Source organism: Malaclemys terrapin, chromosome 21 (genome assembly GCF_027887155.1).
Source record: "Malaclemys terrapin pileata isolate rMalTer1 chromosome 21, rMalTer1.hap1, whole genome shotgun sequence".
NCBI lineage: Eukaryota > Metazoa > Chordata > Testudines > Emydidae > Malaclemys > Malaclemys terrapin.
In genome coordinates, this window is record NC_071525.1 from 10,690,731 (window position 1) to 10,716,340 (window position 25,610).

The following is a 25,610-nucleotide window of genomic DNA, read 5'->3' on the forward strand; positions in this document are numbered from 1 at the left end:
CCAGAGGAGTGGCTGTCAGGTGTAGGTGGGCCCTGGGAGCGAGGGGGGGGCTGCCCCTCATTAGAGGCACAAGGAGAGTGAATAAATAAATGAGGCTTTAATTTGGCCCCTAAAGTGTGCTAGTGACAGACATGTCCCAGGCACCATGGCCCTACCCCCACCAGCCCAACCCCACATGTGCCTCCCCGAGCTATGCCCCCAGGAGCCACAGTGCCACGTCCCTGCCCACCCTGCCAGCAGCCCAGCCCCTTGTGAGCCCCCCCAGACACAGCCATGGTGGCATGACCTGGAGCTGTGGGGTGGCCATGGGCATTAGCCCAGGTGTGCATGGCTGAGGGAGGGGAAAGTGCCTACGGCAGGGGTGACACAACATCACCGCGCATGGTGAAGGGGGGTTATTGAAGCCTGGGTAAAGCTGGCACCGGTGGGGCCCCCCTGCACTGGGAGCATCTCGCTGGAGTAAACGGGCACACCTGGGACAAGTAGGACACCTGGGTTCTGTGCCCTCTGACCCCAGGGCCTCTGGGCACTGGCCTACGCTGAGCACCCACAACTCCAGCGACAGGCCTCAAACAAATACCCTCCCCATGTCCAGGGCCATGAGGGACCCAGCCAATAAGACCTCGTCCACCCTACAAGGGCAGCCGGGCAAACGGGCGCAATCTCCTTGGCCCCCCAGCTGGGCCCCTCTCGGCTATGCTGGCAGCACTTTTGGGCTCCTGGCAGCTAGAGCCACGGCCCTTGGGAGCAGAGCCAGGCTGAGAAACCAACAGCCAGAGGCTCAAGTCACAGCACTGCTTGGTGCCTCAGTTTCCCTGTTTAAAAGGGTCAATCCTGTGTGGCCAGCGGGCTGGGAGGGCGCTGATCCTGTGCTAGGGAGGGGCAGGGTCAAGAGGCACGCCCTGAATTGGGGGGGCAGGACTGAGGGGGGCATTCCCTGTGGGATGGAGCAGGGCTGAGGGCCAGGCCCTGTATGGAGGGGGACAGGCTCTGTATGGGGCAGGAGGCAGTGCTGGGGTGGGGCAGTGCCAAGGCACAGGCTCTGGAACGGGGGAAGGCCCCACACAGAGGCAGGGGGATGCAGGCCTCTGTGTGGGGCTGAAGGGCAGGCCCCACACAGGGCTGGGGGATGCAGGCCTCGTGCCAGGCTGGCTGCAGGTGCTGGCACATCCTGGGCTGGGTGCTCCTCCAGGCATGTGAGCTGCAGAGGGCAGCCCCACCCTGCCTGCTGGGTCCAGAGCAGGCCATGGGGAATCACAGGGCCTGCCCCACTCATGGGTGTGACTCCCCTTCCCACCTGGTGTCTCACTCTCAGCCATGCCCAACGTTCCTGCTCCCAGCGCTGGGCCTGGCTAGGCTCCAGTGCAGACACTGGCCCAAGGTGACACTTGACAGACTGGCTAGAGCCCCAGAGGCCGCAGGTGGAACCGAATGGCCACCATGCCCAGTCCCACCCCTGCCTGGCTGCAGTGTCCAGCATCTGGGCCTGCCTGGGCTCAAGCGTCAGGCTCGCGTCTGGTCCAGACGCAGGCTGGTTCTGGCCCGTTTCAGCCATGTGCCTGGGCTGCTCTGCACAAGCGGTGCTGGCTGGGCAGGGGCTCAACTGAGCCGAGGGGTCGGTTTTGATTCCTCAGAGCCACAGCTGGCCCAGGCCCTGGGAGCTGAGAGTGGGTTGGATTCGCTGAGTGGAAGGGAGAGGATCAATGAGCCAGGAGCAACAAGTTTGGGCAGCTGGATCCGGCTGCAGGGCTCAGCCGAGGAGTCCTTGAGCTCCTGGGGGGCAGCAGATGGGCCTGAAAAGTAGCTGGGGGGGGGGGTTCCAGTCCTGTGGGGTCCTGGCCCCAGCGAGGGGAGGCCCTGTCCAGTGGAATCCCGGCCCCAGTGTGGGGGCCCCGGTCCAGTGGGGTACCCACCCCAGCGAGGGGGCCCCGGTCCAGTGGGATCCTGGTCCCAGCCAGGGGGGCCAGCCAGCAGGTCCTGACTTTGGGCTCTAGCTGATGATCTCGGAGAGCAGCGGCGTCATGGTGGTCAGGTCCTGGATGTGCAGGATCTGCCGTGTGTTCTCCACCTTGAGCGTCCGCAGCTCGGTCAGCAGCAAGAGCAGCTTTGCGTAGAGGAGCCTGGGGCAGAGGGAGCTGAGTGTCAGCCCCACCTGTGGCCCTGGTGCCTGCCTGCCCCAGCGGTCGCTCTGCACCGTGGCAGGAACAGCCCCCCCGCCCAGGAACTCCATTCCACACAGCCTGGGTAGGAGACAGGGGAACTGAGGCACATGAGGGGGAAGGGGCCTATCTATGCACAGGGTCAGGAACAGAACCTAGGAGCCCCTCTGCTCTGGACCCACTAGACCCCACTCCCCTCCAGAGCTGGAACTAGAGCTCAGGAGTCCTGACCTGACTCCCATCCCCCGCCCCAATGGGCTGTTTCACAGGAGGTGCATGTGGCTGGAACACAGAGGGGCAGGAGGCTAGACTGAAAACCCTTGGGTGGGAGCTGGCTGGGCCCCACTGGGGAGAGGGGCTCCCAGGCTGAGCTCACCCCTTCCCTAGCTAGGGAGAGCGACCCCCAGTGCTACACCGTGCCCCCCACCCAACAAGGGCCCTTTTGCTTCCAGCTGCCCAAAGGCAAATCAACCTCTGGCTGGCTGGGGCAGAGGGGGGCTGGCTATTAGTGGTAAGGCCTTGTGCACACAAGTGTAAGCAGGGTCTGAACGAGCTCTCCCCAGACAGCAGGAGCAAACTGTATTTCCATGAACACACCTCCTGTGCAGAGGTATCCAGCAGAGAGTTGCGGAGCTCCAAGTGACCAGCTTTGGCTGGTGGTGGGTTACAAATCACCTAGTGAAATGTTGTTGTCAATGTTGTTATCTTCATTGTATGCCTAAAGGAGAGCAGAACTGTGCTGAGCTTGTCCCGAGTGAGGAGTCACCCTCAGCTGAAAGGAACTTGCTAAGCCAGGGACTGGAAGGCCTGAGGCCTGTGAAAGTCAGAGGGGTGTTGACAGGTGTTCTAGCTAGGAGATGGGGCCTTTTCCTAAGGGTCTCTGGTCTGGTTTAACCTTTTTCTCCTCAGACCTCAATAGGCTCCATTAGGAGCCTTTTGTTATTTGAAATACCCAAGAAGAGCAGACATCCCTTATGGTGGAGCAGTGTTTCTACCCAGCCTGCTGAGAGCTAAAAAATCACCAAGAGACTAACCTACAGAGGTCACGGCAAATAGCAGCAGAAGGTGGGTAGCTGGCAAGAGTGGCCAGTGAAAGTGGCAACCAGTCACCTGGTGGGGCAGCCGGGTGGAGAGGAACGGGTTACTAGCAGGACAGCCAGACAGCACAAGTGCTAAGATAGCAGAACAACAAGATGCACCTCTGAACCCTGGGTCCTCACTGACCAAGGACAACACCTGTGAGTGGGGTCTGGTGAGGGAGCAGAGGGGGCACAGTAAAAGAACTGTTGGTTGTAGAACTCAAGGACATGAGGCAGAAGGCTCTTCCCCACGCACTCTGGGGTGGGTGTCCTGCTCACAGTTTTATGGTTATGAATCCTGCTTGTGGCATTTTCCCTAATTAATGTTGTGTGACTTCCCTCCTGTCATTAAAAGTTTATTTTCTACACACAGACTCTGTGCTTGTGAGTGGGGAAGTAGAGGCGCCCATGGGGTGGTGTGTAATTGCCCCAGGTTACCAGGTGGGGGTTCGAGCTGGTTCTGTGCTCTATTGTTGAAAAGAACCCCCTAGATCAGGGGTCTCAAACTCAAATGACCATGAGGGCCACATGAGGATTAGTACAGTGGCCCGAGGGTCGCATTACTGACACCTCCCCCACTCCACCCCTTCCATGAGGCCTCGCCCCTGCCCCGCCTCTTCCCACCCCTTCCCTGCTCCCATTCCAACCCCATCCCCAAAATCTCTACCCCAACTCTGCCCCCTCCCTGCCCCCAGGGGGTGCAGGGGGGGTGTGGTGGGGGCTCAGGGCAGGGAGTTGGGGTGTGGGGTGCAGGAGGGGTGAGGGGTACAGCAAGGGGTCAGGGTGCAGGGTGTGGCAGGGGGCTCAGGGCAGGGGGTTGGGGTGCAAGAGGAGTGCGGGGTGTGGCAGGGGGTTCAGGGCAGGGGGTCAGGGTGCAGGGAACAGCAGGGGGTCGGGGCACAGAAGGGGTGTGGCATGTGGCTCAGGGCAGTGGGTTGGGATGCAGGAGGGGGGAAGGTTGAGGCAGGGGGCTCAGGGCAGGGTGTTTGGCTGCAGGAAGGGTTCGGGGGGCAGGATCTGGCCCGGCACGTACCGGGGGCAGGGCAGGCTCCCTGCCTGCCTGTCTGCCCTGCCCCCGCAAGAGGCTGAAATGTGGGGAAGGGGGGGGTGGAGGGGCTGTGTGTTTCTGTTGCTTCAGGCACCGCCTCCAGCAGCTCCCATTGGCCGTGGATCCCCATTCCCGGCCGATGGGAGCTGCTGGGGGCACTTCCTGAAGTAACAGCAACACACAGCCCCTCTGCCCCCACCTTCCCCACATTCCAGCCTCTTCCCGGAGCTGCGCAGAGCAGGGCAGGCAGGCAGCCTGCCCTGCTCCCGGTGCACGTCCGGCCGTCGCTCTGGTAAACACTAGGGGAGGGTGGGGGGGCTGCAAGGGGCTCGCGGGCTGCAGAAAATCACCCCATGGGCCACAGGCGGCCCGCGTGTTTGAGACCCCTGCCCTAGATATTGAACCCAGCCCTGGTTGCTGCCAGCTCCACCTGGCAAGAGAGTTACACAAGTATGTGCGTTGCAGGGTGTGTCATCTGAGCAGCTGCACGCAGATGGCCATGGGAGATGTACTCTTAAATGGCTGTCAAGTATCAGAGGGGTAGCCGTGTTAGTCCGGATCTGTAAAAGCAGCAAAGAGTCCTGTGGCACCTTATAGACTAACAGACATATTGGAGCATGAGCTTTCATGGGTGAATAACCACTTCGTCGGATGCATATGTGTGTGTGTGTACAATTGTGTTAAATTGTGAGTGCAAGTGTAAGTAGCTGTGTGTGTGTGTGTGTGTGTGTGTGTGATTTCCGGGTGCTGTGGCTGCGTTGGTGTGCGGCTGCGTCGGTGTGCAGTGGCTGCGCGTGCAGACATGTGAGCGATCACAGAGGGGTTAAAGTTCTCCCTGTCCTGGGGGAGCAGCTGGGGGACTGACTCCCGGGAGAGAGACTCCAGAGCTGGGCATGAGAACCAACCCCAGCGCTTTGGAGCGGCTCAGAGCACAGAGACAGGACCTTGCAAGGGACTGCACAGGAATAAGCTCCTACAGCCTCAGGATGGGGGGGGACAAGCTGGGCCTGCCCCAGCTCCCCCAGACTCGGGGAGGGGGGAGGAGAGAGGGCAAGCCAGGCCTGCCTCATCTCCCCCAGACTCGGGGGGACAGGGGGGGACATGGCAAGCCAGGGCTGTCCCAGCTCTCTGTGCAACACAGGCCCGCACAGACTTTTCCATGGCTTAGGGTCCGTTTCTCTGCTGGGTTCTGCTAAGGAAGCTCTGATGGCCCTCGTGAGCCCCAGTCACAGCTCCCGGAGGGGGGTGGCAGCAGGGGCCAGCCCCAGTGGGGCCTGCTAGGACCCAGGGCTCTGGGCTGAGGATGGGGGATCTCCCCAAGAGGGGAAGGTAGCGAGGCCAGACCCCGGGGGGTGCAGGCGCTTGGGGAGACCGGAACCATCGGCGATACTGTGAACCCAGCCACCTCACAGTGACAGTTCCCACAATCCTCTCTGCCTGGACCTCCCGAGCGCTCAGCCCTGCTCCCTAGCCCCAGAGGGCATGGTGGGACCCTCTGCCCTGGCCCTGGCCATCTCTGGCTGCCTGCTGCCTCCCAGCCCGCTGAACAGGTGGGTGTCACTGCTAGGTCCCGGGTCCCTGAGGAACATGATACCAAGGGCACAGGAGCTCTGAGCAATCAGTCCCTGTGGCCCTGGGCCCCTGGCCTTGCCACTCCCTAGAGCCCCCGTTAGGGCTCCCATGGGCCAGTGCTCAGCTCCCACTGCCCCCACATATCAGTGTGACCCCTGCAGGTGCCAGCTGCCCCCAGCTCCTGGGAGAGCCTGGACATCCAGGCAATGGGCAGAGGTCCCGAACAGCCTCGTCCCCCAGCCAGATCCCACCCAATGGGTTTTGCCTCTGGCCTCCCTCCCTGGGCTGCTCGCTGCACCCGCTCTGATCCCACCCCACCAGCGGGACACTGCAAGGGCTAGTGGGCAGGGCACGCCGCTGGGCCCCAGGACAGCTGGGTTCAATTCCCAGCTCAGCCACGTGACCCTGCATCAGGGCCCTGGGCCCCCTCATCTGCCCTCCAATCCCTCAATCCCCAGCCCTACAGGGGGAAGATCTCTCCCGGGGCTGGGTGAGGATAAAGCCCACCCATGAGTGACTGGCCCAGACACCTCAGAGATGGGCCGGGTACCTGCCTGGGCTCCAGGAAGGGCTCTCCCTGCCCTTCTCTGTGAGGCCACGGAGGCTGGGCCATGGTAGTGAGCACCCCCTGCTGGGCTGTTCAGTGCTTTGGGCCCTGTTCCCGCCAGGAGCCCCCTCCTGCCCCAGCTTTGCTAGTCAAGCTAGTGAGGGGCTCTCACGCACCTGCCCTTGCGCAGTCGGGAGGGGAAGAATATGGAAATTTTGGTAATATTTTTATAATTCCACTATGTGCCTCAGTTTCCCTCCAGGCATGGTGTTGCTCTGCCCTGAATGGAAAGAGCAGGAGCCATGAGGAAGCTGCCTGGGCTGACATAGATGGGTAATTAAGGGCTGGCTGGGACCTGGAGAGACAATGGAAACCCCGGCCATTGTCAGTGCGGGGGGGGGGGGGGAAGCAGAGCCTGGTGTTGGCCCACGTGGCCTGTCTCTTCCCCTGTGCTGCTCTGGGCTACCTGGGCTACCCTGGCACCCCCAAGGACTGGTAAAAAGCCGGGACATGGCACCCAGCCTGTGGACCCGGGACAGGGGGTCCCTTGCTCACCTGCCTTCGGGCAGCGGGTGCCGTTGGTCAATGTAACTCTTCAGCGTGAGGGCCATCTTCTCCTGCAGCTGGTCGACGGTGTGGCGCTGGGTGATGCCAGGGTGGTCTGGGGGAAGGCAGCCCTAGCATGAGCGTGCAGGCAGAGCAGGGGCCACATACCCTGGGGTCGGGGGCACCTGTGTGTATGTGGGGGGCTCAGTGCAGGAAGCCCAGGGGCAGGAGTTACCCTGTTGTGCAGACAGAGCAAGCCCTGGGGTGCAGGGGGCTCAGTGCCCATTGCTCAGTGCTCACCCCCTGCTCACAGGGCACAGCGACTTCCACTGGTCAAATGATGGGGCCATGGATATGCCCTTATGTGCCATCGCACTGTCCAGGGCCATGCCCATTGGCGTGGTGCAGGGCGGGAGGGCTGGGCAGGGGGCTCAGCACCCCACCTTGTTAGTGCCCATAGGAGGAGCAGGATGGGAGGCTGGACATGGGACTCAGTGCCTGTTTTGGGGCTGGGTAGGAGCTCAGTGTCTGTGGTAAGGGCTGGGGGGGCTCTGAGCCCTTCAGGCTGGGAAGGCTGGGCGGGTGCGTGGTGGGGGCTGGGCAGGGGAGCTCAGTGCCCATGGTGGGGGCCGGGTGTGGGGGGGGTGTTCAGTGCCTATTGTGGGGGCCAGGTTGGGGGGGCTTCGAGCCCATGGTGGGGGCCAGGTTGGGGGGGCAGGTCGGAGGTGCTTGATGCCTGAGGGAGGTGGGGGAGGGCTCAGTGCCCATCGTGGTGGCTAGGTTGGGGGGGGCTTGGAGCCCATGGTGGGGGCTGGGGGGGGCTTGGAGCCCATGGTGGGGGCTGGGGGGGGGCTCAGTGCCCATGGTGGGGGCCGGGGGGGGGGTTCACTGCCCATCATGGGGGCCAGGCGGAGGGGGGGCTCGGAGCCTGTGGTGGGGGCCAGGTTGGGGGGGGGGGCTCAGAACCTGAGGGGGACAGGGGGGCTCGGAGCCTGTGGTGGGGGCCAGGTGGGGGGGGGACTCAGAGCCTGAGGGGGACGGGGGGGCTCAGAGCCTGTGGTGGGGGCCAGGTGGGGGGGGACTCAGAGCCTGAGGGGGACGGGGGGGCTCGGAGCCCGCTGGGGCCGGGGGAGGGCTCACCAGGCGAGAACAGGGCGATGGCCAGCAGCAGGACGTACTCGGCCTCGTGCAGCCTCAGCTTCTTCAGGCTGATGTGGAACTTGAGCAGCGGCTCCAGGTAGATCTGCTGGAACCCAGCTGGAGACAGAGATGGGGGGTGATGGGGGAGCTACGCTGGCTGGCCCAGGGCTCCCCAGTGGGGCCACAGCTCTGAGCTCAGCTGCCAGCATGCCGGGGCCCGGGGAAGTTGGGGGTGGGGGGGCAGCTAGGAGAAGTGCATTGCACTGCAGGACAGGACAGGACAGGATGGGGAAGGCCCGGCTCCTCGGGGACTGCAGCCTCCCAGCCCGGGAAGCGCAGAGAGAAGCAGGCATCTCACAGCACACGAAGACTGAGCGTGGCTGGGGGGTAGGACGCAGCTCTGCCACCCCTGCCTGGGAGACGGGCTCCAGGGCTCCTAGCCTGGCCCTGCCCTGGGAAACGTCGTCGGCCCACCTGATCTCACCCATGTCACAGCGGGCAGCAATCCTGTGCCCTGTATGTCCTGCGGCAGCGAGTTCCTTGGGGGCCGCACGTGCAGCATTTCCACAGTGTCGGTGCTCGGCCAATCACTGCTTGGCACTGTGTGGCGTGGGGTGCAGGGCTGTAGCTGTGTCAGTCACTATTCCAGCCCCTCCTTGCCTATGGTACCCCATAGGTTCCCCATAGGCAAGGGCACAGTGCTGCGACAGGGCGCAGGGGGAACCACGGTTCTTGTCAGGGGATTCTGGGCAGGGCAGCCCGTGTTCCCTTCCAGGACTCCCCTAGCCCAGGCCGGGCGAGCCCCTGAGGGGGACACTGGGGGGTTAGAAGCAGAGAGAAGCCGGGGCAGTTGGGCCAGCCCCTTGTGCCATAGGGACTCACCCAGGGCGCCGTCTTGGATGGTGTAGCAGTGCTGGCCGCACTCCCAGGCCTTGGTCTCCTCGTTGAAGACCGTGTTGAACTGGATCTGGCAGATCTCCAAAGTGGCGCCTTTGAGAAGCGAAATCTGGTCATCGATCGGCAAATTCCTTCCCGGAGAGAGCGAGAGAGAGCATGAGAGCAGGCCGGGGAGCCAGGGCCATAGGCCATGTGCAAAATGGGGGCAGGGGAGGGACCCTGCGGGGGCTGGGCTTAATGGGATTCAGGGGGGTGGGGGTACACTGGGTACAGGGGGAGCAGGGACTGGGGATCTCAGGAATGAGGCAGGGCAGGGCTTGGAGGTGGGGGGTGGGAGCAGGGATGCGGCAAGGCAGGGCTGGGGGGTGCGGGGGGAGCACGGATGCGGCAGGGTAGGCCTGGGCGGGGGGCAGGGATGCGGCAGGGCAGAGCTAGGGGGTGCAGGGGGAGCAGGGATGTGGCAGGGTAGGGCTGTGGGGGGTGGGGGAGCAGGGATGCGGCAGGGCAGGGCTGAGGGTGCAGTAGGGATGCGGCAGGGCGGGGCTGAGGGTGCAGTAAATAAATAAATAAATGGAGATATCCCATCTCCTAGAACTGGAAGGGACCTTGAAAGGTCATCGAGTCCAGCCCCCTGCCTTCACTAGCAGGACCAAGTACTGATTTTTGCCCCAGATCCCTAAGTGGCCCCCTCAAGGATTGAACTCACAACCCTGGGTTTAGCAGGCCAATGCTAGAGCAGGGCTGAGGGGGTGGGGGAGCAGGGATGCGGCAGGGCGGGGCTGAGGGGGTGCAGGAGGGATGCAGCAGGGTGAGGCTATCGGAGGTGCGGGGGGTAGGAGGTGCTAGCTGTGCTGAGCTGGGCCTGTCACTCTCAGGGTCTCAGCTCCCATTTCCCACTCCCCCTCCAGCCAGGCAGTTTGAGCCGCCTGCCCCCAGCTGCCCCCCATGCCCACCTGGCTCCCCGGGGTGTGGGAGCCCAGCCGTGCTGACCTGAAGGCTGGGATCTCCTTGGCGAATTTGATCACTTGCTGGATGAGGACGGTGCTGAGGTCGGCGAAGTGGGGCAGCATGGAGAAGTTGTCAGGCAGCATGTCCCCCTGCAGGCTCTGCAAGGGGGCCAGGGGGCCGCCCTCTTCAGGCTGGGAGAGCCCCCACATGACATGGGGAACCCTGGGCTCCTGGGGGCTCTGAGGGCTCAGGCTGTGGATGTACAATCGCACCGGGGGCTGGGGAGACAGAGGCCCCAGTCAGAACCTTAGTGCTGCCGCTGTCAGTGGCACCGGCCCTGTGGAGAGCCGGCTCGGGGGTGTGGCGAGCCCCTGGTGCATTGCCCTGCGATACAGCTGAGCCTTGGACTACTGGGTATACCAGCCCCAATTCCCACACCCCGGCGGGGTGCAGCCCTGCAGACAAACCCTAGCGCCGCTTCCACAGCGTGGCTGGGGGTCCTCTGCCGAGGCTCCCTCGGGGCTGAGCAGGACCTGGGGGTCAGAACCACATGCACAGGATCCGCAAGAACAGATGCTGCAGATGCAGGCGCAGTTGCGCTGGAGCAAGGATGGGGGATGAGGTAGTGGTAGTGGTAGGGGATGTGGACAGAAGGGAGGGGTGGGGTGGGGTGGGGTGGCAGGGAGGGGATGTGGGGGCTGGAGGCAGATAGGGGTGGGGCAGAGGGGAGGGAAGGGGATGTGGGGGCAGGAGGGAGGGATGGGTCAGGACAGAGAGGCAGGGGAGGGGTGGGCAGAGGGGAGGGAGACGGGCTGAGTGGGGCAGGAGGGAGGGGTGGGGTAGAGGAGAGCGGGTGGGGCAGGAGGGAGGGATGGGGTGGGGGAACAGGAGGGAGGTGTGGGGTGGAGGGGAAGGGGGTAGGCTGGGGGCAGGAGAGAGGGAGGGAGGGATGGGGTAGGGGTATAGGAGGGCACCCTATGGGGAGAACAGACTCAAGCCCTGGCAGGTGTGAAACTTGTCCCGTGCCAGCACTTGGCCCAGTAACCAGCCCGATCCAATCAGGGAGCAGGAATCCCAGCATGTGACTCAGGTAGCCAATGGCAGCTGTTTTGAGGGCGGGGGAAGGGTCTGAATAGCCCCCACCCCCCCCAACTCGCCTAGGCTCTCCTGGTGGGGCGGGGCAGGCAGAGGTTGGGGTTGAGCAGGATCAGTGTTCAGGGGAGCTGGTTCCAGTGGGGGTGTGGCTCTAGGGGTGGTGGCCAGCCCAGTGGGGGCTGGTTCCAGCAGGGGTGTGGCTCTGGGGGCAAGTGGCTGTGTGGGGGAGGTCTGGGGGTGAGCTGGGTTGGTGTACCGGGAGGGGGGGGCTGGTTCCAGCGGGGTGTGGCTCTGGGGGCAGGTGCCTGCGGGAGGGAGGGCTGGGGGTGAGCTGGGTTGGTGTATGGGGGGGGGGCTGGTTCCAGCAGGGTGTGGCTCTGGGGGCAGGTGCCTGCGGGAGGGAGGGCTGGGGGTGAGCTGGGTTGGTGTATGGGGGGGGCTGGTTCCAGCAGGGGTGTGGCTCGGGGGACAGTGGCTGCCCTGGTGTCTGCAGGGGGTGCGGGGGTTGGGACTCTTACCCGGCAATGTGTGAACTGGGAGAAGCTGGAGTCGAAGTGCCTCTTGTGGGCCTCGATGAGGCTGCTGATGAGCTGCTCCTGCTCCTCTGTCAGCTCCGCCGGCTCCTCCGCCAGCTCCCGCTCCTGCTTCTTCTGCTTCCGCAGGACCCGGCGCATCTGCAGAGCCTCCTCTGACATGATCACTGCCAGGCCACGAGCCAGGGGTGAGGGGCTTGGCCCCAGCAACGGCTCCCCAGGCCCACGCTGACAGACGCCTCCCAGCTTCCTTTCCCTCAGCCCCGCCCGAGAGCCTGGGGAGCTCGGCATGGTGCTGCCCTGGCCATGGGCTCCACTGTCTGCTTTTGCTCCATGACCCGCCTGGCAAACCAGCGGGAGGGAGCGGGGCCTAGTGGGAGAGCAGGGACGGGGAGCCAGGGCTCCTGTGTTCTAATCCCAGCTCGGGGCTGGAGAGGGGTCTCGAGGGGAGAGTGGTGGAGGAGCAGGGCGGAGTCAGGACTCCTGGGTTCATCCTAGAGCCAGGAAGAAACCCCAGCCAGCCCCTGCTGTCAGCCAGAAAAGGACAGGAGTCTAGTGGGTAAAAAGGGAGGCTGAAACTAGGCTGCCAGGGTTCTCTTCCTGGCTCTGGGACGGAGAGCGGTCTAGTGGGCAGAGCAGGTGCCTGGGAGTCCAGACTCCTGGGTTCCAGCTCTCAACAGGTGCCCCTGATGTGTTTAAACTGCAGCATGCTGGAGCGCTGGGAGTCCCGGAGGAAGGGGTATGTGCCAGGGATGCGGCAGCGGGTGTTAGCCGGGCGCTCAGCAGTGACGGGAGTAAGGACAGGAGAGTCACTTCCACCAGGAGCCCCCCCAGTGCTACGGGACAGTTCTCCAGAAGGCCAATGCTGCCCCTGCCAGACAGGGTGGCGTTAAACACATCAGGGGCACCAGCCCCCTTCTCTGAGCTGGGGCTGTACGGGCGGGGCTCAGGGCCGGGCAGGTAGAATCTCCAGAGCCGTTACTGGATTCAGATAGCGGATACTTGCTGCAAATCAGAGACCTTGGCTGCTCCACAGGGGAAGCACAAAGCAGCCCAGCGAGCTATCCATGCAGCCCCCAGCCCCCCCCAGCGAGCTATCCATGCAGCCCCCCTCCCCCGCGAGCTATCCATGCAACCTCCAGCCTCCCTCAGCGAGCTATCCATGCAGCCCCCAGCCTCCCTCAGCGAGCTATCCATGCAGCCCCCAGCCTCCCCCAGCGAGCTATCCATGCAGCCCCCCTCCCCCACGAGCTATCCATGCAACCTCCAGCCTCCCCCAGTGAGCTATCCATGCAGCCCCCAGCCCCGCCAGTGAGCTATCCCACAGCCCGCAGTCCCTCCAGCGAGCTATCCGCCCAGTACCTCCAGCGAGCTATCCACGCAGCCCCCAGCCCCGCAGCGAGATATCCGCCCGGTACCTCCAGCAAGCTATCCACATAGCCCCCAGCCTCCCCCAGTGAGCTATCCATGCAGCCCCCAGCCCCGCCAGTGAGCTGTCCCACAGCCCGCAGTCCCTCCAGCGAGCTATCCGCCCAGTACCTCCAGCAAGCTATCCACGCAGCCCCCAGCCCCGCAGCGAGATATCCGCCCGGTACCTCCAGCAAGCTATCCACATAGCCCCCAGCCTCCCCCAGTGAGCTATCCACGCAGCTCCCGCAGTGAGCTATCCACACAGCCCTCAGCAAGCTATCCGCCCAGTCCCCCCCAGCGAGCTATCCATGCAGCCCCCCAAGTGAGCTATCCACACAGCCACCAGCCCCCCCCCAGCAAGCTATCCACGCAGCCCCCAGCCCTCCCAGCGAGCTATCCATGCAGCATGCAGCCCCTAGCCCTTCCAGCGAGCTTCTCGCAGCCCCCAGCCCCCCAAGCAAGCTATCCATGCAGCCCCCCAACAAGCTATCTGCCCAGTCCCCCTAGTGGGTTATCTGCCTAGCACCCAGCGACACAGGGGTTACTCCTCTGGGTGACACTCATAGAATCATAGAATATCAGGGTTGGAAGGGACCTCAAGAGGTCATCCAGTCCAACCCCCTGCTCAAAGCAGGACCAATCCCCAACTAAATCATCCCAACCAGGGCTTTGTCAAGACTGCCTTAAAAACCTCTAAGGAAGGAGATTCCACCACCTCCCTAGGTAACCCATTCCAGTGCTTCACCACCCTCCTAGTGAAAAAGTTTTTCCTAATATCCAACCTAAAGCTCTCCAAGGCCCCTGCGTGCCCCCACATTGCTGATGGCTTGATCCTCTTCTCCCTCCCTGCCAGGTGCTGGGTGGGGATGGGGACAGAACAGATGCAGCAGAGAGTGACGGGGTGGCTCTGCTGTCACCAGCAGGGGTGCTGCTGGGGGGCAACAAGGGGCGAGTACTAGGCAACAGTGACCTGGAACACCTCGCACGGCCCCAGGCCAGGCCAGTGCCCTGCTAGCCGGGACCCCCTGCATGGCACCAGCACAGTGCCCTGCCAGCTGGGACGCCCTGCACGGCACCAGGCCAGGCCAGTGCCCTGCTCACTGGGACCACCTGCATGGCACCAGCCCAGCCCAGCACCCTGCCAGCCAAACCCCCACATGGCTCCAGCCCAGCCCAGTGCCCTGCTAGCCAAACCCCCACATGGCTCCAGCCCAGCCCAGTGCCCTGCCAGCCAAACCCCCACATGGCTCCAGCCCAGCCCAGTGCCCTGCTAGCCGGGATCCCCGCACAGCACCAGCCCTGCACCCCTCTAGCCTGGCATCCCCTCCCACCAGGGAGTTCATCAACGGAAGGTGCCTGAGCCCAGTGGGGAGCACCCCCAGGCTGACAAGGCTGCAGCACAGATACTCTAATGGGGAGAGCAGACCTTGCGCTTCCCCTGCCAACCTCCCCCGGGCCAGACACCAGCTGCAGGAGGGCGGGGAGCCGAGCCCTGACTTACTGTCCTTCTTCATGCCCACGGCCAGGCACTTCTGGAGGCGGCAGGCTTGGCACTGCCGGCGCTTGGCTTTGGTGATGGTGCAGTTGCGGGTGAAGGGGCAGGTGAAGCACACGCCCTTGCTGATCGACCGCCTGCAAAAGAGGGGCAGGGCTTGGGGAGCAGGAGACACTCCCCCTGCCTTGGGAAAGGGTCAGAGAGCCCCCCCACACACACACAGTGAGAGCCCTAAGCGAGCAACCCGTTGGACCTGGCACTGCAAGGCTCAGAGCAACTCAGGCAGGCGGCCCTGGCACTCCTCAGTGACCCGCCATCCCCTCACAGCCTTCTGCCGGCTTCATTCCCAGCCTGCTCCATGCAGCACTGCATCCCTCCCAGGCACAGCCCAGCCCACTGCTCCTGCTCCCCTCCCATCCAGGAACGGGGACGCCCGACCCAATGCCCAGCACCCTTGCTAGGAGCAGGGGCTTCTGGGTCATTTCCAGCTGCAAGGCACTGCATTGTGGGATAGAGCTTGGGGAGCCGGTTCCTGGCTTCCTCTCCACCAAACCGTCCCAGCTACGCTTCCCCTGGCGCAGGGACGCCATGTCTGTGTGCCTGGGTGTGGGGTGCTGGCCCAGGCACTGAGCAACACAGACATGTAACATGCCAACACGTTGGGCTGTGCCAGCTCTCTGCCCCCCCAAGATCTGCCCCCTATGCAGATGGGTAGGCCCACACCTCCTATGCTTGCTGTCACACACACAGATGGTTATTCCAGCATACACAAACAGACAGATGGCTATGCACACACACACACACACACACACACAGTGGTAAATGGTGCTGCAAGAAGCCATGGTGAAGAGGCTTTGGGCCCTGCCCCCAGTAGTCATCTCAGGCATTGGTTGTCCCGGTCAGTTGCAATGCCCGGGACAAGCCCAACTGGCTGAACCAGGGTGTCTAGAACTGTTTCTTCCCTGCATGGAGGAGAAGCCACAAGCATTAAAGCTGCCCCAAAGCCCTGAAACCCCAACACCTTTCTCTGAGAATAAGCTTCACAATGAAACAGAGTCACTCTGGGGCAGGGGGATGGGAGACCCCAAAGGAACGTGCAGCATGCTGCAGGAAGTGGTGCAAGTGGCTCAGCATGGCACTGGGGGCACGGTGCTGCAGAGAGCAGAAGGGGAGCTTGCCCTGCACAGCCAGTGATGACCCCAGTGCCCCAGGCTGGCACTAGGGGGCACTGTGCTGTAGGGAGCAGGGTGGAGGCACAGTAGGGAGTGCTGTATGGGTGTCAGGTCCCGGCAGTACGGTGCAGCGGGTAGTTACCCTAGTTAGCCATGCAGGGATGCTGCTGCCCATCAGGCCTGGCACATGTCTCAGGCTGGCAGCCGCAGGAGGCAGCAGGTGAGGCCCAGTTCAGTCAGCACATCCCATTACATGACCGGAATCTGCACAGTGGCCTAGAGCAGAGACCCTGCTGAGTGCTGCCGAAACGCAGCCTGGCTGGAGCCAGAGCTGGCCTGGGTGAATCTGGGGGGCTGGGCAAGTGGACAAGGGCCTGGGATCCAAGCTGAGCTGAGCCCTGCAGGGAGGGGCAGGCCTGGACGGTCATGTCCAAAACTCTGGGATGGGAGTCGCGCCTGCCAGAGCGTCCCAGCCACACCCTGCGTCACTGCCACGGCTGTACTCGCCTGGGCATCAGCTGAGATAAACCTGGGGTCAGCAGCAGCAAACGCTCCTGGAGACGAGCACATGGCGGCTCTGAGTCACAGGATGGTACAGCCACAGGGCAGCTGTCATGAGGGCCGGACACAACAGCCACTGAGCCAGGGCATTGCCTGTGTGCACACAAACACACACACACTGCACCCTCTCCCCCACACACATCCCAACGCACAGACATGCTATGCACACATGCCCACCCCAATGCATACACATACCTGTGTACATACCCACATATACATCCCAATGTGCACTCCCAATATACACACGCCAGTGCATAACACACTCCTGCACACCCCAATATGCGGACACCCCCACATCCCAATGCACACTCCCTTCATATACCCCCCCACACAGACACACCCTATACACACCCACATAGACATCCCAATGCACACCCCGAATATGCACATCAAACCCCCTCCATACACATCCACAACCTACTCACACATCCCTTATAGACACACCAGTTTACACATACATCTTGTACACTACACCCTGTCACAGTTGAGGGTAACTGCACCTGTATTCTCCCTCTGTGGCCCCTTGAGGGCACCTTCTTGAGGCTTCCAGCTCCCAGCCATCACCTCATGTGGGCTGAGACCTGTCTCACCCCTTCCTGAGCTGCACAGCCCCCTGTCTTACACTGTGACATCCCCAGCAAGGCCAGCACCTGTATCATGCGTTCTCTCCAAAGATAGGGTTACCATATTTTGAGTGTCCAAAAAGAGGACACTCCACGGGGCCCCGGCCCCACCACCAGCCCCGCCCATGCCCCCCGCCCCAACTCCACCCCTTCCCCGAAGTCCCTGCCCCAACTCCGCCCCCTCCCCTGCTTCCCGCGAACATTTGATTCGCGGGAAGCCTGAAGCAGGCAGGAGGTAAGCTGGAGGGGGTGGGGGGAGGAGGCACGGCCCAGTCTGGCCCCCCCAATCGAGCGGCTCCCTCCGGCGGCCGGCCCCAGCGTCTCCAGCCTGGCTCGGCTCCTGGGGTGCCGGCCCCGGGCCAGCCCCCAGCCGAGCACCCCCAGCCCAGCACTGCCGGCCCCCGGCCCAGCACCTCCAGCCCCCGGCCCCGGCCCAGCACTGCCGGCCCCCGGCCCCACACCACCGGGCCCGGCCCGGCCCCCGGCCCCCGGCCCCACACCCCCGGGCCAGCCCCTGGCCAAGCACCCCCGGCCCAGCACCACCGGCCCCGGCCCGGCCCCCGGCCCAGCACCCAGCGGCACCGGCCCCTCCCTATTTTCCCGGACATGTTCAGCTTTTTGGGATTTCCCCCCGGACGGGGATTTGAGGCCCAAAAAGTCGGACATGTCCGGGAAAATCCGGACGTATGGTAACCCTATCCAAAGACAATGTTACCAGTGACCCCCCAGCCCTTCCCCAGCAGAGCGCATGTATCTGAAGGACAAAAGCCTCCCAGAGGAAGGGTAAGGGTGAGAAAGAGCTTTGCACATGCACTAACCAGACAGGCTTGGCCCGGCCGCCTTTCCAACCTTTCAGCAAGGTTCAGACCCGAATCAGCCTTTACAACGCACCCTCTTCCTTTGTCCTCTGTGACTGCCCTGGCCTAAACCAGTCTCTGCAAACCATTCCAGGGTGGTACCTCTCCAGAGTTGTTTACAGTCGCCGGGGCTGTAGGAATCACCTCCCTCCACCGCTGTTTTTAGTTCCTGGGTAACCTTCCCCCATGGAGCTGCTCCAATCCCTGGGCACAAAGCTACAGCAACCATTCATAAACTGGATACAGCACAGTCCCCTGAGATGCTGCATGCGGTTGCACTATCGGTCAAACCCCTCCACATACACACATCTGATCTCATTGCATACCTCCCCACACACAAGCACATAAGAACACCGTTACACACTACACATACCCTATGCACACATGTATACACACCACTGCACCCCCCCCAACCCTCCCTGTTCTGAGGGGTGTTGGGTGTGACCCAGGGCAGTGCCCTGCCTTCGCAGCACCAATAGGAGGCAGCGTTTACCCTTGCCGGCCCCATGGGGTGGAAAGGCCCAGGACAGGGGGTTGGAGGTTGGCAGGACGATGGCGCCAGGGGGGCTCTCACCTGAAGAAGCCCTTGCAGCCCTCGCAGGTCATGACACGGAAGTGGTAGCCGGTGGCTCGGTCGCCGCACACGGCGCAGATTTTCTCCTCTCCCTCTGGCTCCCCGTCTTCCCTGCTCCCGGCCCCAAGGCTCAGCACGCCGGGGCTGCTGCTGCTGCTGCTGCTGCTCTCCCTATCAGAGGGGCTGAGCATGGCAGCTCCTGGCCCCCAGGCACCCACAGGCAAGCTGCTGTGGGGCGAGAAGAGTCAGCGACAGGCCTAGGCTCCAGCACAGGGACCGCCCAGGTCAGACCATGCCATGTGGTCCTTCCATAGGGGCCAGGAGACGGCTCCCCATCCGTGGGGCCCCATTCCTCCTCCACCATCCCTTCCCCGGGGACAGCCCCCCGCAGATCCCAGTGGAGCCCGTTGTTTAGGCTCCTGCAGGCATTGTGCAGTCACACGACAAATTAGCTGTTGCTGTCAGTTGTACTGCGGTAATGGGTGGTAGGATAACCCCTGATTCATGCAGACACACACACACAGATGTTGTTTCTTTCAAATCCTGGGCGAGTGGGTTTGGGGAGACCCCGTATCATGTTCTGCTAGGACTGTGTCCAGCCTTCGCCAGGGTCCCTGGGAGCTGGGCCAGGGAGCCCATCCCCCACGCCCCACAGCACGCTAAGGGGAGCTTTTCTCTGCGCCACTGGGCCGGGAGTCACCAGAACTGTGCCAACACCAGCGGAGGCAGCAGATGGCAGTGGTCAGATGGCCCCACCGCCTGTCACCTACCCATGGTGAACCCGGCCTCTCGAGGGCCATCTTCCGCCACGGGAGCTACGGAACAGGCAGGACCTGCCAGCAGGGGGCAGCACTCTCAGCTACAGCATTTCTCTGCCCCCAGTTACCCTCCGGCAGCTCCACGGCCCCCACCTCTGCAGTGCAACCCCAGTGCACTGTGCGCTGCTGCCTCTGCAACACTGCTGCCAACGCAGGAGCCTGGCTAGTGGCCGGCTCGCCCTCCCACAGCTGAGCCTGCTCTGCAGGGAATCCATCTTTTATCCCCCAACTACCCCCATACGCCCCTCTGGCTATCCCCAGACACCCCCATCTATCCCCAGACACCCCTCTGGCTATCCCCAGACACCCTCTTCTATCCCCATACACCCCTCTGGCTATCCCCATACACCCCCATCTATCCCCATACACCCCTCTGGCTAGCCCCATACACCCCCATCTATCCCCATACACCCCTCTGGCTAGCCCCATACACCCCCATCTATCCCCATACACCCCTCTGGCTAGCCCCATACACCCTCTTCTATCCCCATATACCCCTCTGGCTAGCCCCATACACCCTCTTCTATCCCCATATACCCCTCTGGCTAGCCCCATACACCCTCTTCTATCCCCATACACCCCTCTGGCTATCCCCATACACCCTCTTCTATCCCCATACACCCTCTTCTATCCCCAGACACCACTCTGGCTAGCCCCAGACACCCCCATCTATCCCCAGACACCCTCTGGCTATCCCCATATACCCCGCTGGCTATCCCCATACACCCCCATCTATCCCCATACACCCCTCTGGCTATCCCCATACACCCCTCTTCTATCCCCATACACCCCCATCTATCCCCATACACCCCTCTGGCTAGCCCCATACACCCCCATCTATCCCCATACACCCCTCTGGCTATCCCCATACACCCCCATCTATCCCCAGACACCCCTCTGGCTATCCCCATACACCCCTCTTCTATCCCCATACACCCCCATCTATCCCCATACACCCCTCTGGCTAGCCCCATACACCCCCATCTATCCCCATACACCCCTCTGGCTAGCCCCATACACCCTCTTCTATCCCCATACACCCCGCTGGCTAGCCCCATACACCCCCATCTATCCCCATACACCCCTCTGGCTAGCCCCATACACCCCTCTGGCTAGCCCCATACACCCCTCTTCTATCCCCATACACCCCGCTGGCTAGCCCCATACACCCCCATCTATCCCCATACACCCCTCTGGCTATCCCCAGACACCCTCTTCTATCCCCATATACCCCTCTGGCTAGCCCCATACACCCCCATCTATCCCCAGACACCCTCTTCTATCCACATACACCCCTCTGGCTATCCCCATACACCCCCATCTATCCCCATACACCCCTCTGGCTATCCCCATACACCCCTCTGGCTATCCCCAGACACCCTCTTCTATCCCCATATACCCCTCTGGCTATCCCCATACACCCCCATCTATCCCCATACACCCCTCTGGCTAGCCCCATACACCCCCATCTATCCCCAGACACCCTCTTCTATCCCCATACACCCCTCTGGCTAGCCCCATACACCCCCATCTATCCCCAGACACCCCTCTGGCTATCCCCATACACCCCCATCTATCCCCATACACCCCTCTGGCTAGCCCCATACACCCCCATCTATCCCCAGACACCCCTCTAGCTATCCCCATACACCCTCTTCTATCCCCATATACCCCTCTGGCTAGCCCCATACACCCCCATCTATCCCCATACACCCTCTTCTATCCACATACACCCCTCTGGCTATCCCCATACACCCCCATCTATCCCCAGACATCCCTCTGGCTATCCCCATACACCCCCATCTATCCCCAGACACCCCTCTTCTATCCCCATATACCCCGCTGGCTAGCCCCATACACCCCCATCTATCCCCATACACCCCCATCTATCCCCATACACCCCTCTGGCTATCCCCATACACCCCCATCTATCCCCAGACACCCCTCTGGCTATCCCCATACACCCCCATCTATCCCCATACACCCTCTTCTATCCCCATATACCGCTCTGGCTAGCCCCATACACCCCCATCTATCCCCATACACCCATCACGCTATCCCCATACACCCCTCTGGCTATCTCCAGACACCCCCATCTATCCCCATACTCCCATCTCTCTATCTCCATACACCCCCAACTACCCCCATACACCCCCATCTATCCCCATACACCCATCTATCCCCATACACCCCTCTATCTCTCCCATACACCCCCATCTGTCCCCATCTCCCCCATACATCCCCCTTCTATCCCCATACACACATCCCCACCATCTATTCCAGAGGTGGGCAAACTATGGCCTGCGGGCCACATCCGGCCTGCTTGACCGTCCTGTCCAGCCCTTGAGTTCCTGGCCGGGGAGGCTAGCCCCCGGCCCCTCCCCTGCTGTCCCCCCTCCCCCACAGCCACGCTGCCACGTGGGCAGCACTCTGGGCAGCAGGGCTGCGCGCTCCTGCAGGGCAGCATGGCAGCGTGTCTGGCTCTGGCCAGGAGGCATGGCTGCCAGACATGCTGCTTGAGCGGCATGGTAAGGGGGTGGGGGCCGGGGGGTTGGATTAAGGGGCAGGGGGTCCCGGGGGGCAGTCAGGGGACAGGGAGCAGGAGGTGGTAGGATGGGGTGGAGGTTTGGGTGGGGGGCGATTGGGGAATGGGAATGGGGGGCTGGATAAGCGTGGGAGTCCTGGGGGGCCTGTCAGGGGGCGGGGGTGTGGATAGCGGTCAGGGCAGTCAGGGAGCAGGGGGCGGTTAGATAGGGGGTGGAATCCTGGGGGGATTGGATGAGGGGCAAGGGGTCCCAGGAGGGGGCAGTCAGGAGACAAGGAGCAGGGGGGGTTGGGGGGTTCTGAGGGGGGCAGTCAGGGGGTGGGAAGTGGGAGGGGTCGGATAGATGGCGGGGGCCAGGCTTTTTGGGGAGGCACAGCCTTCCCTACGCGGCCTTCCATACAGTTTTGCAACCCTGATGTGGCCCTTGGGCCAAAAAGTTTGCCCACCCCTGATCTATCCCCGTCCACCCCTCTATTATCCCTGTATACCCCTCTATGTATCCCCATACAGCCCCATCTATCCCGATACACCCCTCTGGCTATCCCCATACACCCTCTTCTATCCCCATATACCCCTCTGGCTAGCCCCATACACCCCCATCTATCCCCAGACACCCCCTTCTGTCCCCATACATACCCATCTATCCCCCCCACACCCTTCTATCCCCATAGATCCCTCTATCTATCCCCATACACCCCCATCTATCCCTCTATTTACCTAGTGACCTAGCTCTCTCAGTACATAGCTGGTCCCGCTCACTGCTATATCCAAGCCCCGTCACAATGGTTCATGGGTTGTCTCCTCTCAGCCCCTGGGGAGTAGGGATGTTTGCTCCTCACTTTACAGATGGGCAGGAAGCCCCAAGAGGGGCTGAGATGCTGTGATGCTGAGACTGGGGCAGCACTAACTTTTAAGCACCGAGCAAATCACAGGAACACCCTGCGACCCACACTGCCAGGGGCCTGGGCTCCCATACACTGAATGGGGGGAGAGGTGCCTGACACTATGACCCACACAGCCAGAGCCAGGGGCCTGGGTTCTTGTACACTGAAGTGGGGGAGGGGCACCTGACACTGCTGTGACCCACACTCCAAGTGGGGGGAGGGAACCACCTAAGCCAGCCAATGGGAGATGCCGACCGGAGGGGTGTGAACTAAGCCCCAACCCCTCACCAAGCTAGGCCCCTAAGCGCTGGCTGCAAGGAGGTGCCCAGCTCTGCTAGCGAGTCACCTGGGAGCCCCTCACATGGCATCTGGTGCCTCAGGCCTTTCTGGTGAGAATGAGAGAGGCAGGTGCCTCGCTCCACAGCAGACTGTCCAAGGAGGAGGGGTAGCAGCAGCAGCTGTTTTGTTCATACTAGCCCAGTGGGTAGAGCACTTGCCTGGGATCTGGCTGACTTGGGTTCAAGTTCCCTCCTAGCCCAAGCCAAGCATCATTGTAGTGTGTGTGCAACACTCTGCCTGCCCATCAGGGCAGGTTTTGTGTCTCGAGCTGGACCTGCCCTGCCCTGCCGTGCTCTGCTGGAGTCAGGAGGAGCCCAACCTCTTGGTGCCCTGCATGATGGTGTCACCCCAGTGCCTGTTGCGCTTGGTCCCCCTGCCTGCCCCCTTGTCAAGGTGAAGCAGGCTGCTCTGGGAGCCAAGGTGACCTGCCTGGCTGTGAGGAGCTGTCCCCATGGTCCCCTCCCCGACAGGGTCAGTCCGGGGCCTGTGCGGGGGATGTTAACCCAGCGTGGGGGGAGATTAGCCAGCCTGGAGAAGGCAAAGTTCATTAGAAGTGGGCAGCTGTCCAGGGCTGGGGGCACCAGGCAGAGATTGGCACCCAGAGGGGGACGAAAGGGGCAGGGAGGAGGCTGAAGGGCTGAGGCTGAGGCTGGGGCTGGGTGGCTCCCCCGGTCACAGGGGGGCAGCGGCAGCTGCGGAGCTCTCATGATTCCCCTGCAATCACTTGTTCAAAGCCCCCTCTCCCTGCCAGAGACCTGCCTTATCAGTCTCCCCAGCTGTTCACTCACGTTGGCCCCAGTCCCTCTCACTCTCCTGAGCAGAATTGAGCCCAGGCAGGGGGCCCCCATTGGTGTGAAGACCCGGGGACCTCGCCTGGCTGGCCTTGAATTAAGAGGGGCATTAACTCCAGCTCGCTGTCTCTGTCCCTTCTTGATGCATGGAAACACAGGCGGAGACCCTGTGCCACCCCAGCCCCTTAGCCTAGCTGCCCCCCCTCCCCTTCCTTCCCACCCATCCCGTGTGCCCGCTCACCGATGGTGTGGGTTGGGGGGGTGGCTGGGAGCAGGTGGGGGGCTGGCTCCCAGGCTCCCCGCAGGCCGGGACTCTGCTCCCTCCCCAGCGGCGTCCGCACAGACAGATTCAGATTGATTTATTTCACAGCCTGGGTGGAATTTGAACTTTGAACTTCAAGGAGTGGAGGCCAGGAGCAGTAGGGATGGGTGGGGGGGAGTAGCTGGAGGGGGTATAGGGAGGGGGGAGCAGCTGGAGGGTGAGGGAGGTGGGAGCAGCCAGGGAGACGACCTTGGGCACATGGGGACAGTGTGTCCTGGGTGGCCCCTGAGAGGTAACACACTGGGGCTGACACACACACAGGGACACACACACACTCTGGGGCTCGCAGCCTCCCGTTCACACTCAGCCCAGCCTGAGGGATGGAAAGGCCTGCCCGACACCCATTACCTTAATGTCCTAGGGCTGAGAAGTCGGCCCTGCTTGTCCCCTGGGCACTCCCCAGTCACAGATCCTTGTGGGAAGCTGGACTGGGGGCAGTGCCAGGCCAAGCCTGGCAGTCTGAGAGGGGGTGTTTGGCAGTCTCCACTCATGGGCTTTCAGTGCCCCCATCCCAGCCTCCTGCACCTAGCAGAGCCCAGCACCCACTGGCACTGCCCTTCCGTTGCTCTTGGCTCATAGAGTTTGAAACTCCGGGAACTTCCTCCGCAGCTCAGGAATGAGGGCAGACTGGTTCAGTTCCCCCAGCCCAGGCTGGGCCGGGCACTGGGACCTGCCCAGGGGAGGGCAGCCAGGCTGGGATTGGGCACCGGGGCCTGCGCAGGGCAGGGGGAGCCAGGCTAAGGCTGGGCACTGATGTTCCCCCAGGAAGTGGGGCTCTCCAGAGATTTCTGAGCTGGAGCCCTGCTCACTGGGCCCACAGTGTGAACTCCACGCTCTGGGGAATCTCAGGTACACACCTTCCCTCACACCAAGGATGCAGGCTCAGGGGGTGGGAATGGGCCACGGTGCTTAGGTACTGGCCATGCAGGAACACAGAGAGACTGGAACCAATCTGTGGCCCCCGGGGCTGTCCCCGTGTGGCACACCAGGGCAAGGGGAACATCGCAGCTGTAGCAGGGCTGGAGCACAGACACTCCTACTCCCCAAGCAAAGCCCCTGGCTTGGGCTATGGAGAATCAGTGTGTGGGCCATGACAACAGGTGGGGGCAGTTCCAACTCCATCCACTAGGGAGCAGTGGTCTGTCTGTCTCACAAGCACCCACCCCAGCCACTCTGCTGTCATCTAGACCTGGGAAGGGGGGTGGGGGCAGATTTCCAAAGGCGCTCAGCACAGTAGGTATCTGCTGGGATCTCCTGACAATCCCTTTGGGTACGGAGCCCTTCCCCTCTCGTTTCCCTGTTTGAATCCAGCCCGGGGCAGTTGTGATGAAAGCACCCAGCCAGGGCTCGTTGGGAGCCTGTACGGAATGATCTGGAGGCATCCAGTCTGGCTCCTGGTGCTTGCACCAGAGATGCACCACCACATGGACTGAGCTCCCCCTCCCCAGGCAGGGCTGGGCCAGGCTGGAGGAACAGTAGGTGGAGGGGGGGGGCTGCCCCATCCTGGAGGTGTAGATGCCCCCACAAGCCATGTTCCAGCTGCAATCTGCATCACGAGATAAGCATCCCCGAGAAGGGTCCTGCTCCAGCTCCCACCCAGTGCTCTGCCAGCACTGGAGAGAACTGCGCAGAGCAAACTCTGGCTGCCCTGATTA

At 62.5% G+C, this 25,610-nt stretch overlaps 1 protein-coding gene across 6 annotated transcripts; it reads right to left on the reverse strand.

The window, feature by feature from the left end:
• Positions 1–82: 82 nt before the first annotated feature.
• On the reverse strand, positions 83–24,504 carry NR1I3 (nuclear receptor subfamily 1 group I member 3). 6 transcript variants are annotated; one of them, XR_008442964.1, is made up of 10 exons: positions 24,304–24,504; positions 18,257–18,484; positions 14,476–14,606; positions 11,550–11,731; positions 9,979–10,214; positions 8,974–9,119; positions 8,092–8,208; positions 6,961–7,066; positions 2,757–2,877; positions 2,044–2,120 (listed from the first exon to the last, which is right to left on the reverse strand). XR_008442964.1 is itself a non-coding variant. In XM_054011365.1 (9 exons), the coding sequence occupies exons 1-9, from the start codon at positions 24,444–24,446 to the stop codon at positions 1,991–1,993; spliced, it is 1,416 nt and encodes a 471-aa protein (XP_053867340.1). In that variant the 5' UTR covers positions 24,447–24,501; the 3' UTR covers positions 83–1,990. The 6 variants fall into 6 exon arrangements, 5 of the variants coding, with proteins under 5 accessions (XP_053867340.1, XP_053867339.1, XP_053867343.1 ...); XM_054011365.1 differs by lacking the exon at positions 2,757–2,877 and having other exon boundaries at positions 83–2,120; positions 18,257–18,481; positions 24,304–24,501; XM_054011364.1 differs by lacking the exon at positions 2,757–2,877 and having other exon boundaries at positions 83–2,120; positions 24,304–24,501.
• Between the last annotated feature and the right edge of the window lie 1,106 nt (positions 24,505–25,610).

Excerpts from the sequence above, each read along its gene's own strand:
- NR1I3 (XM_054011364.1), bottom strand. The coding sequence starts at position 24,446 with ATGAGTGGAGACTGCCAAACACCCCCTCTCAGACTGCCAGGCTTGGCC. Across the intron at positions 11,732-14,475 it reads CGTGGGCATGAAGAAGGACA|TGATCATGTCAGAGGAGGCT; the intron begins GTAAGTCAGGGC and ends GTGGCCTGGCAG. Across the intron at positions 2,121-6,960 it reads CACCCGCTGCCCGAAGGCAG|GCTCCTCTACGCAAAGCTGC; the intron begins GTGAGCAAGGGA and ends CCTCTGCCCCAG.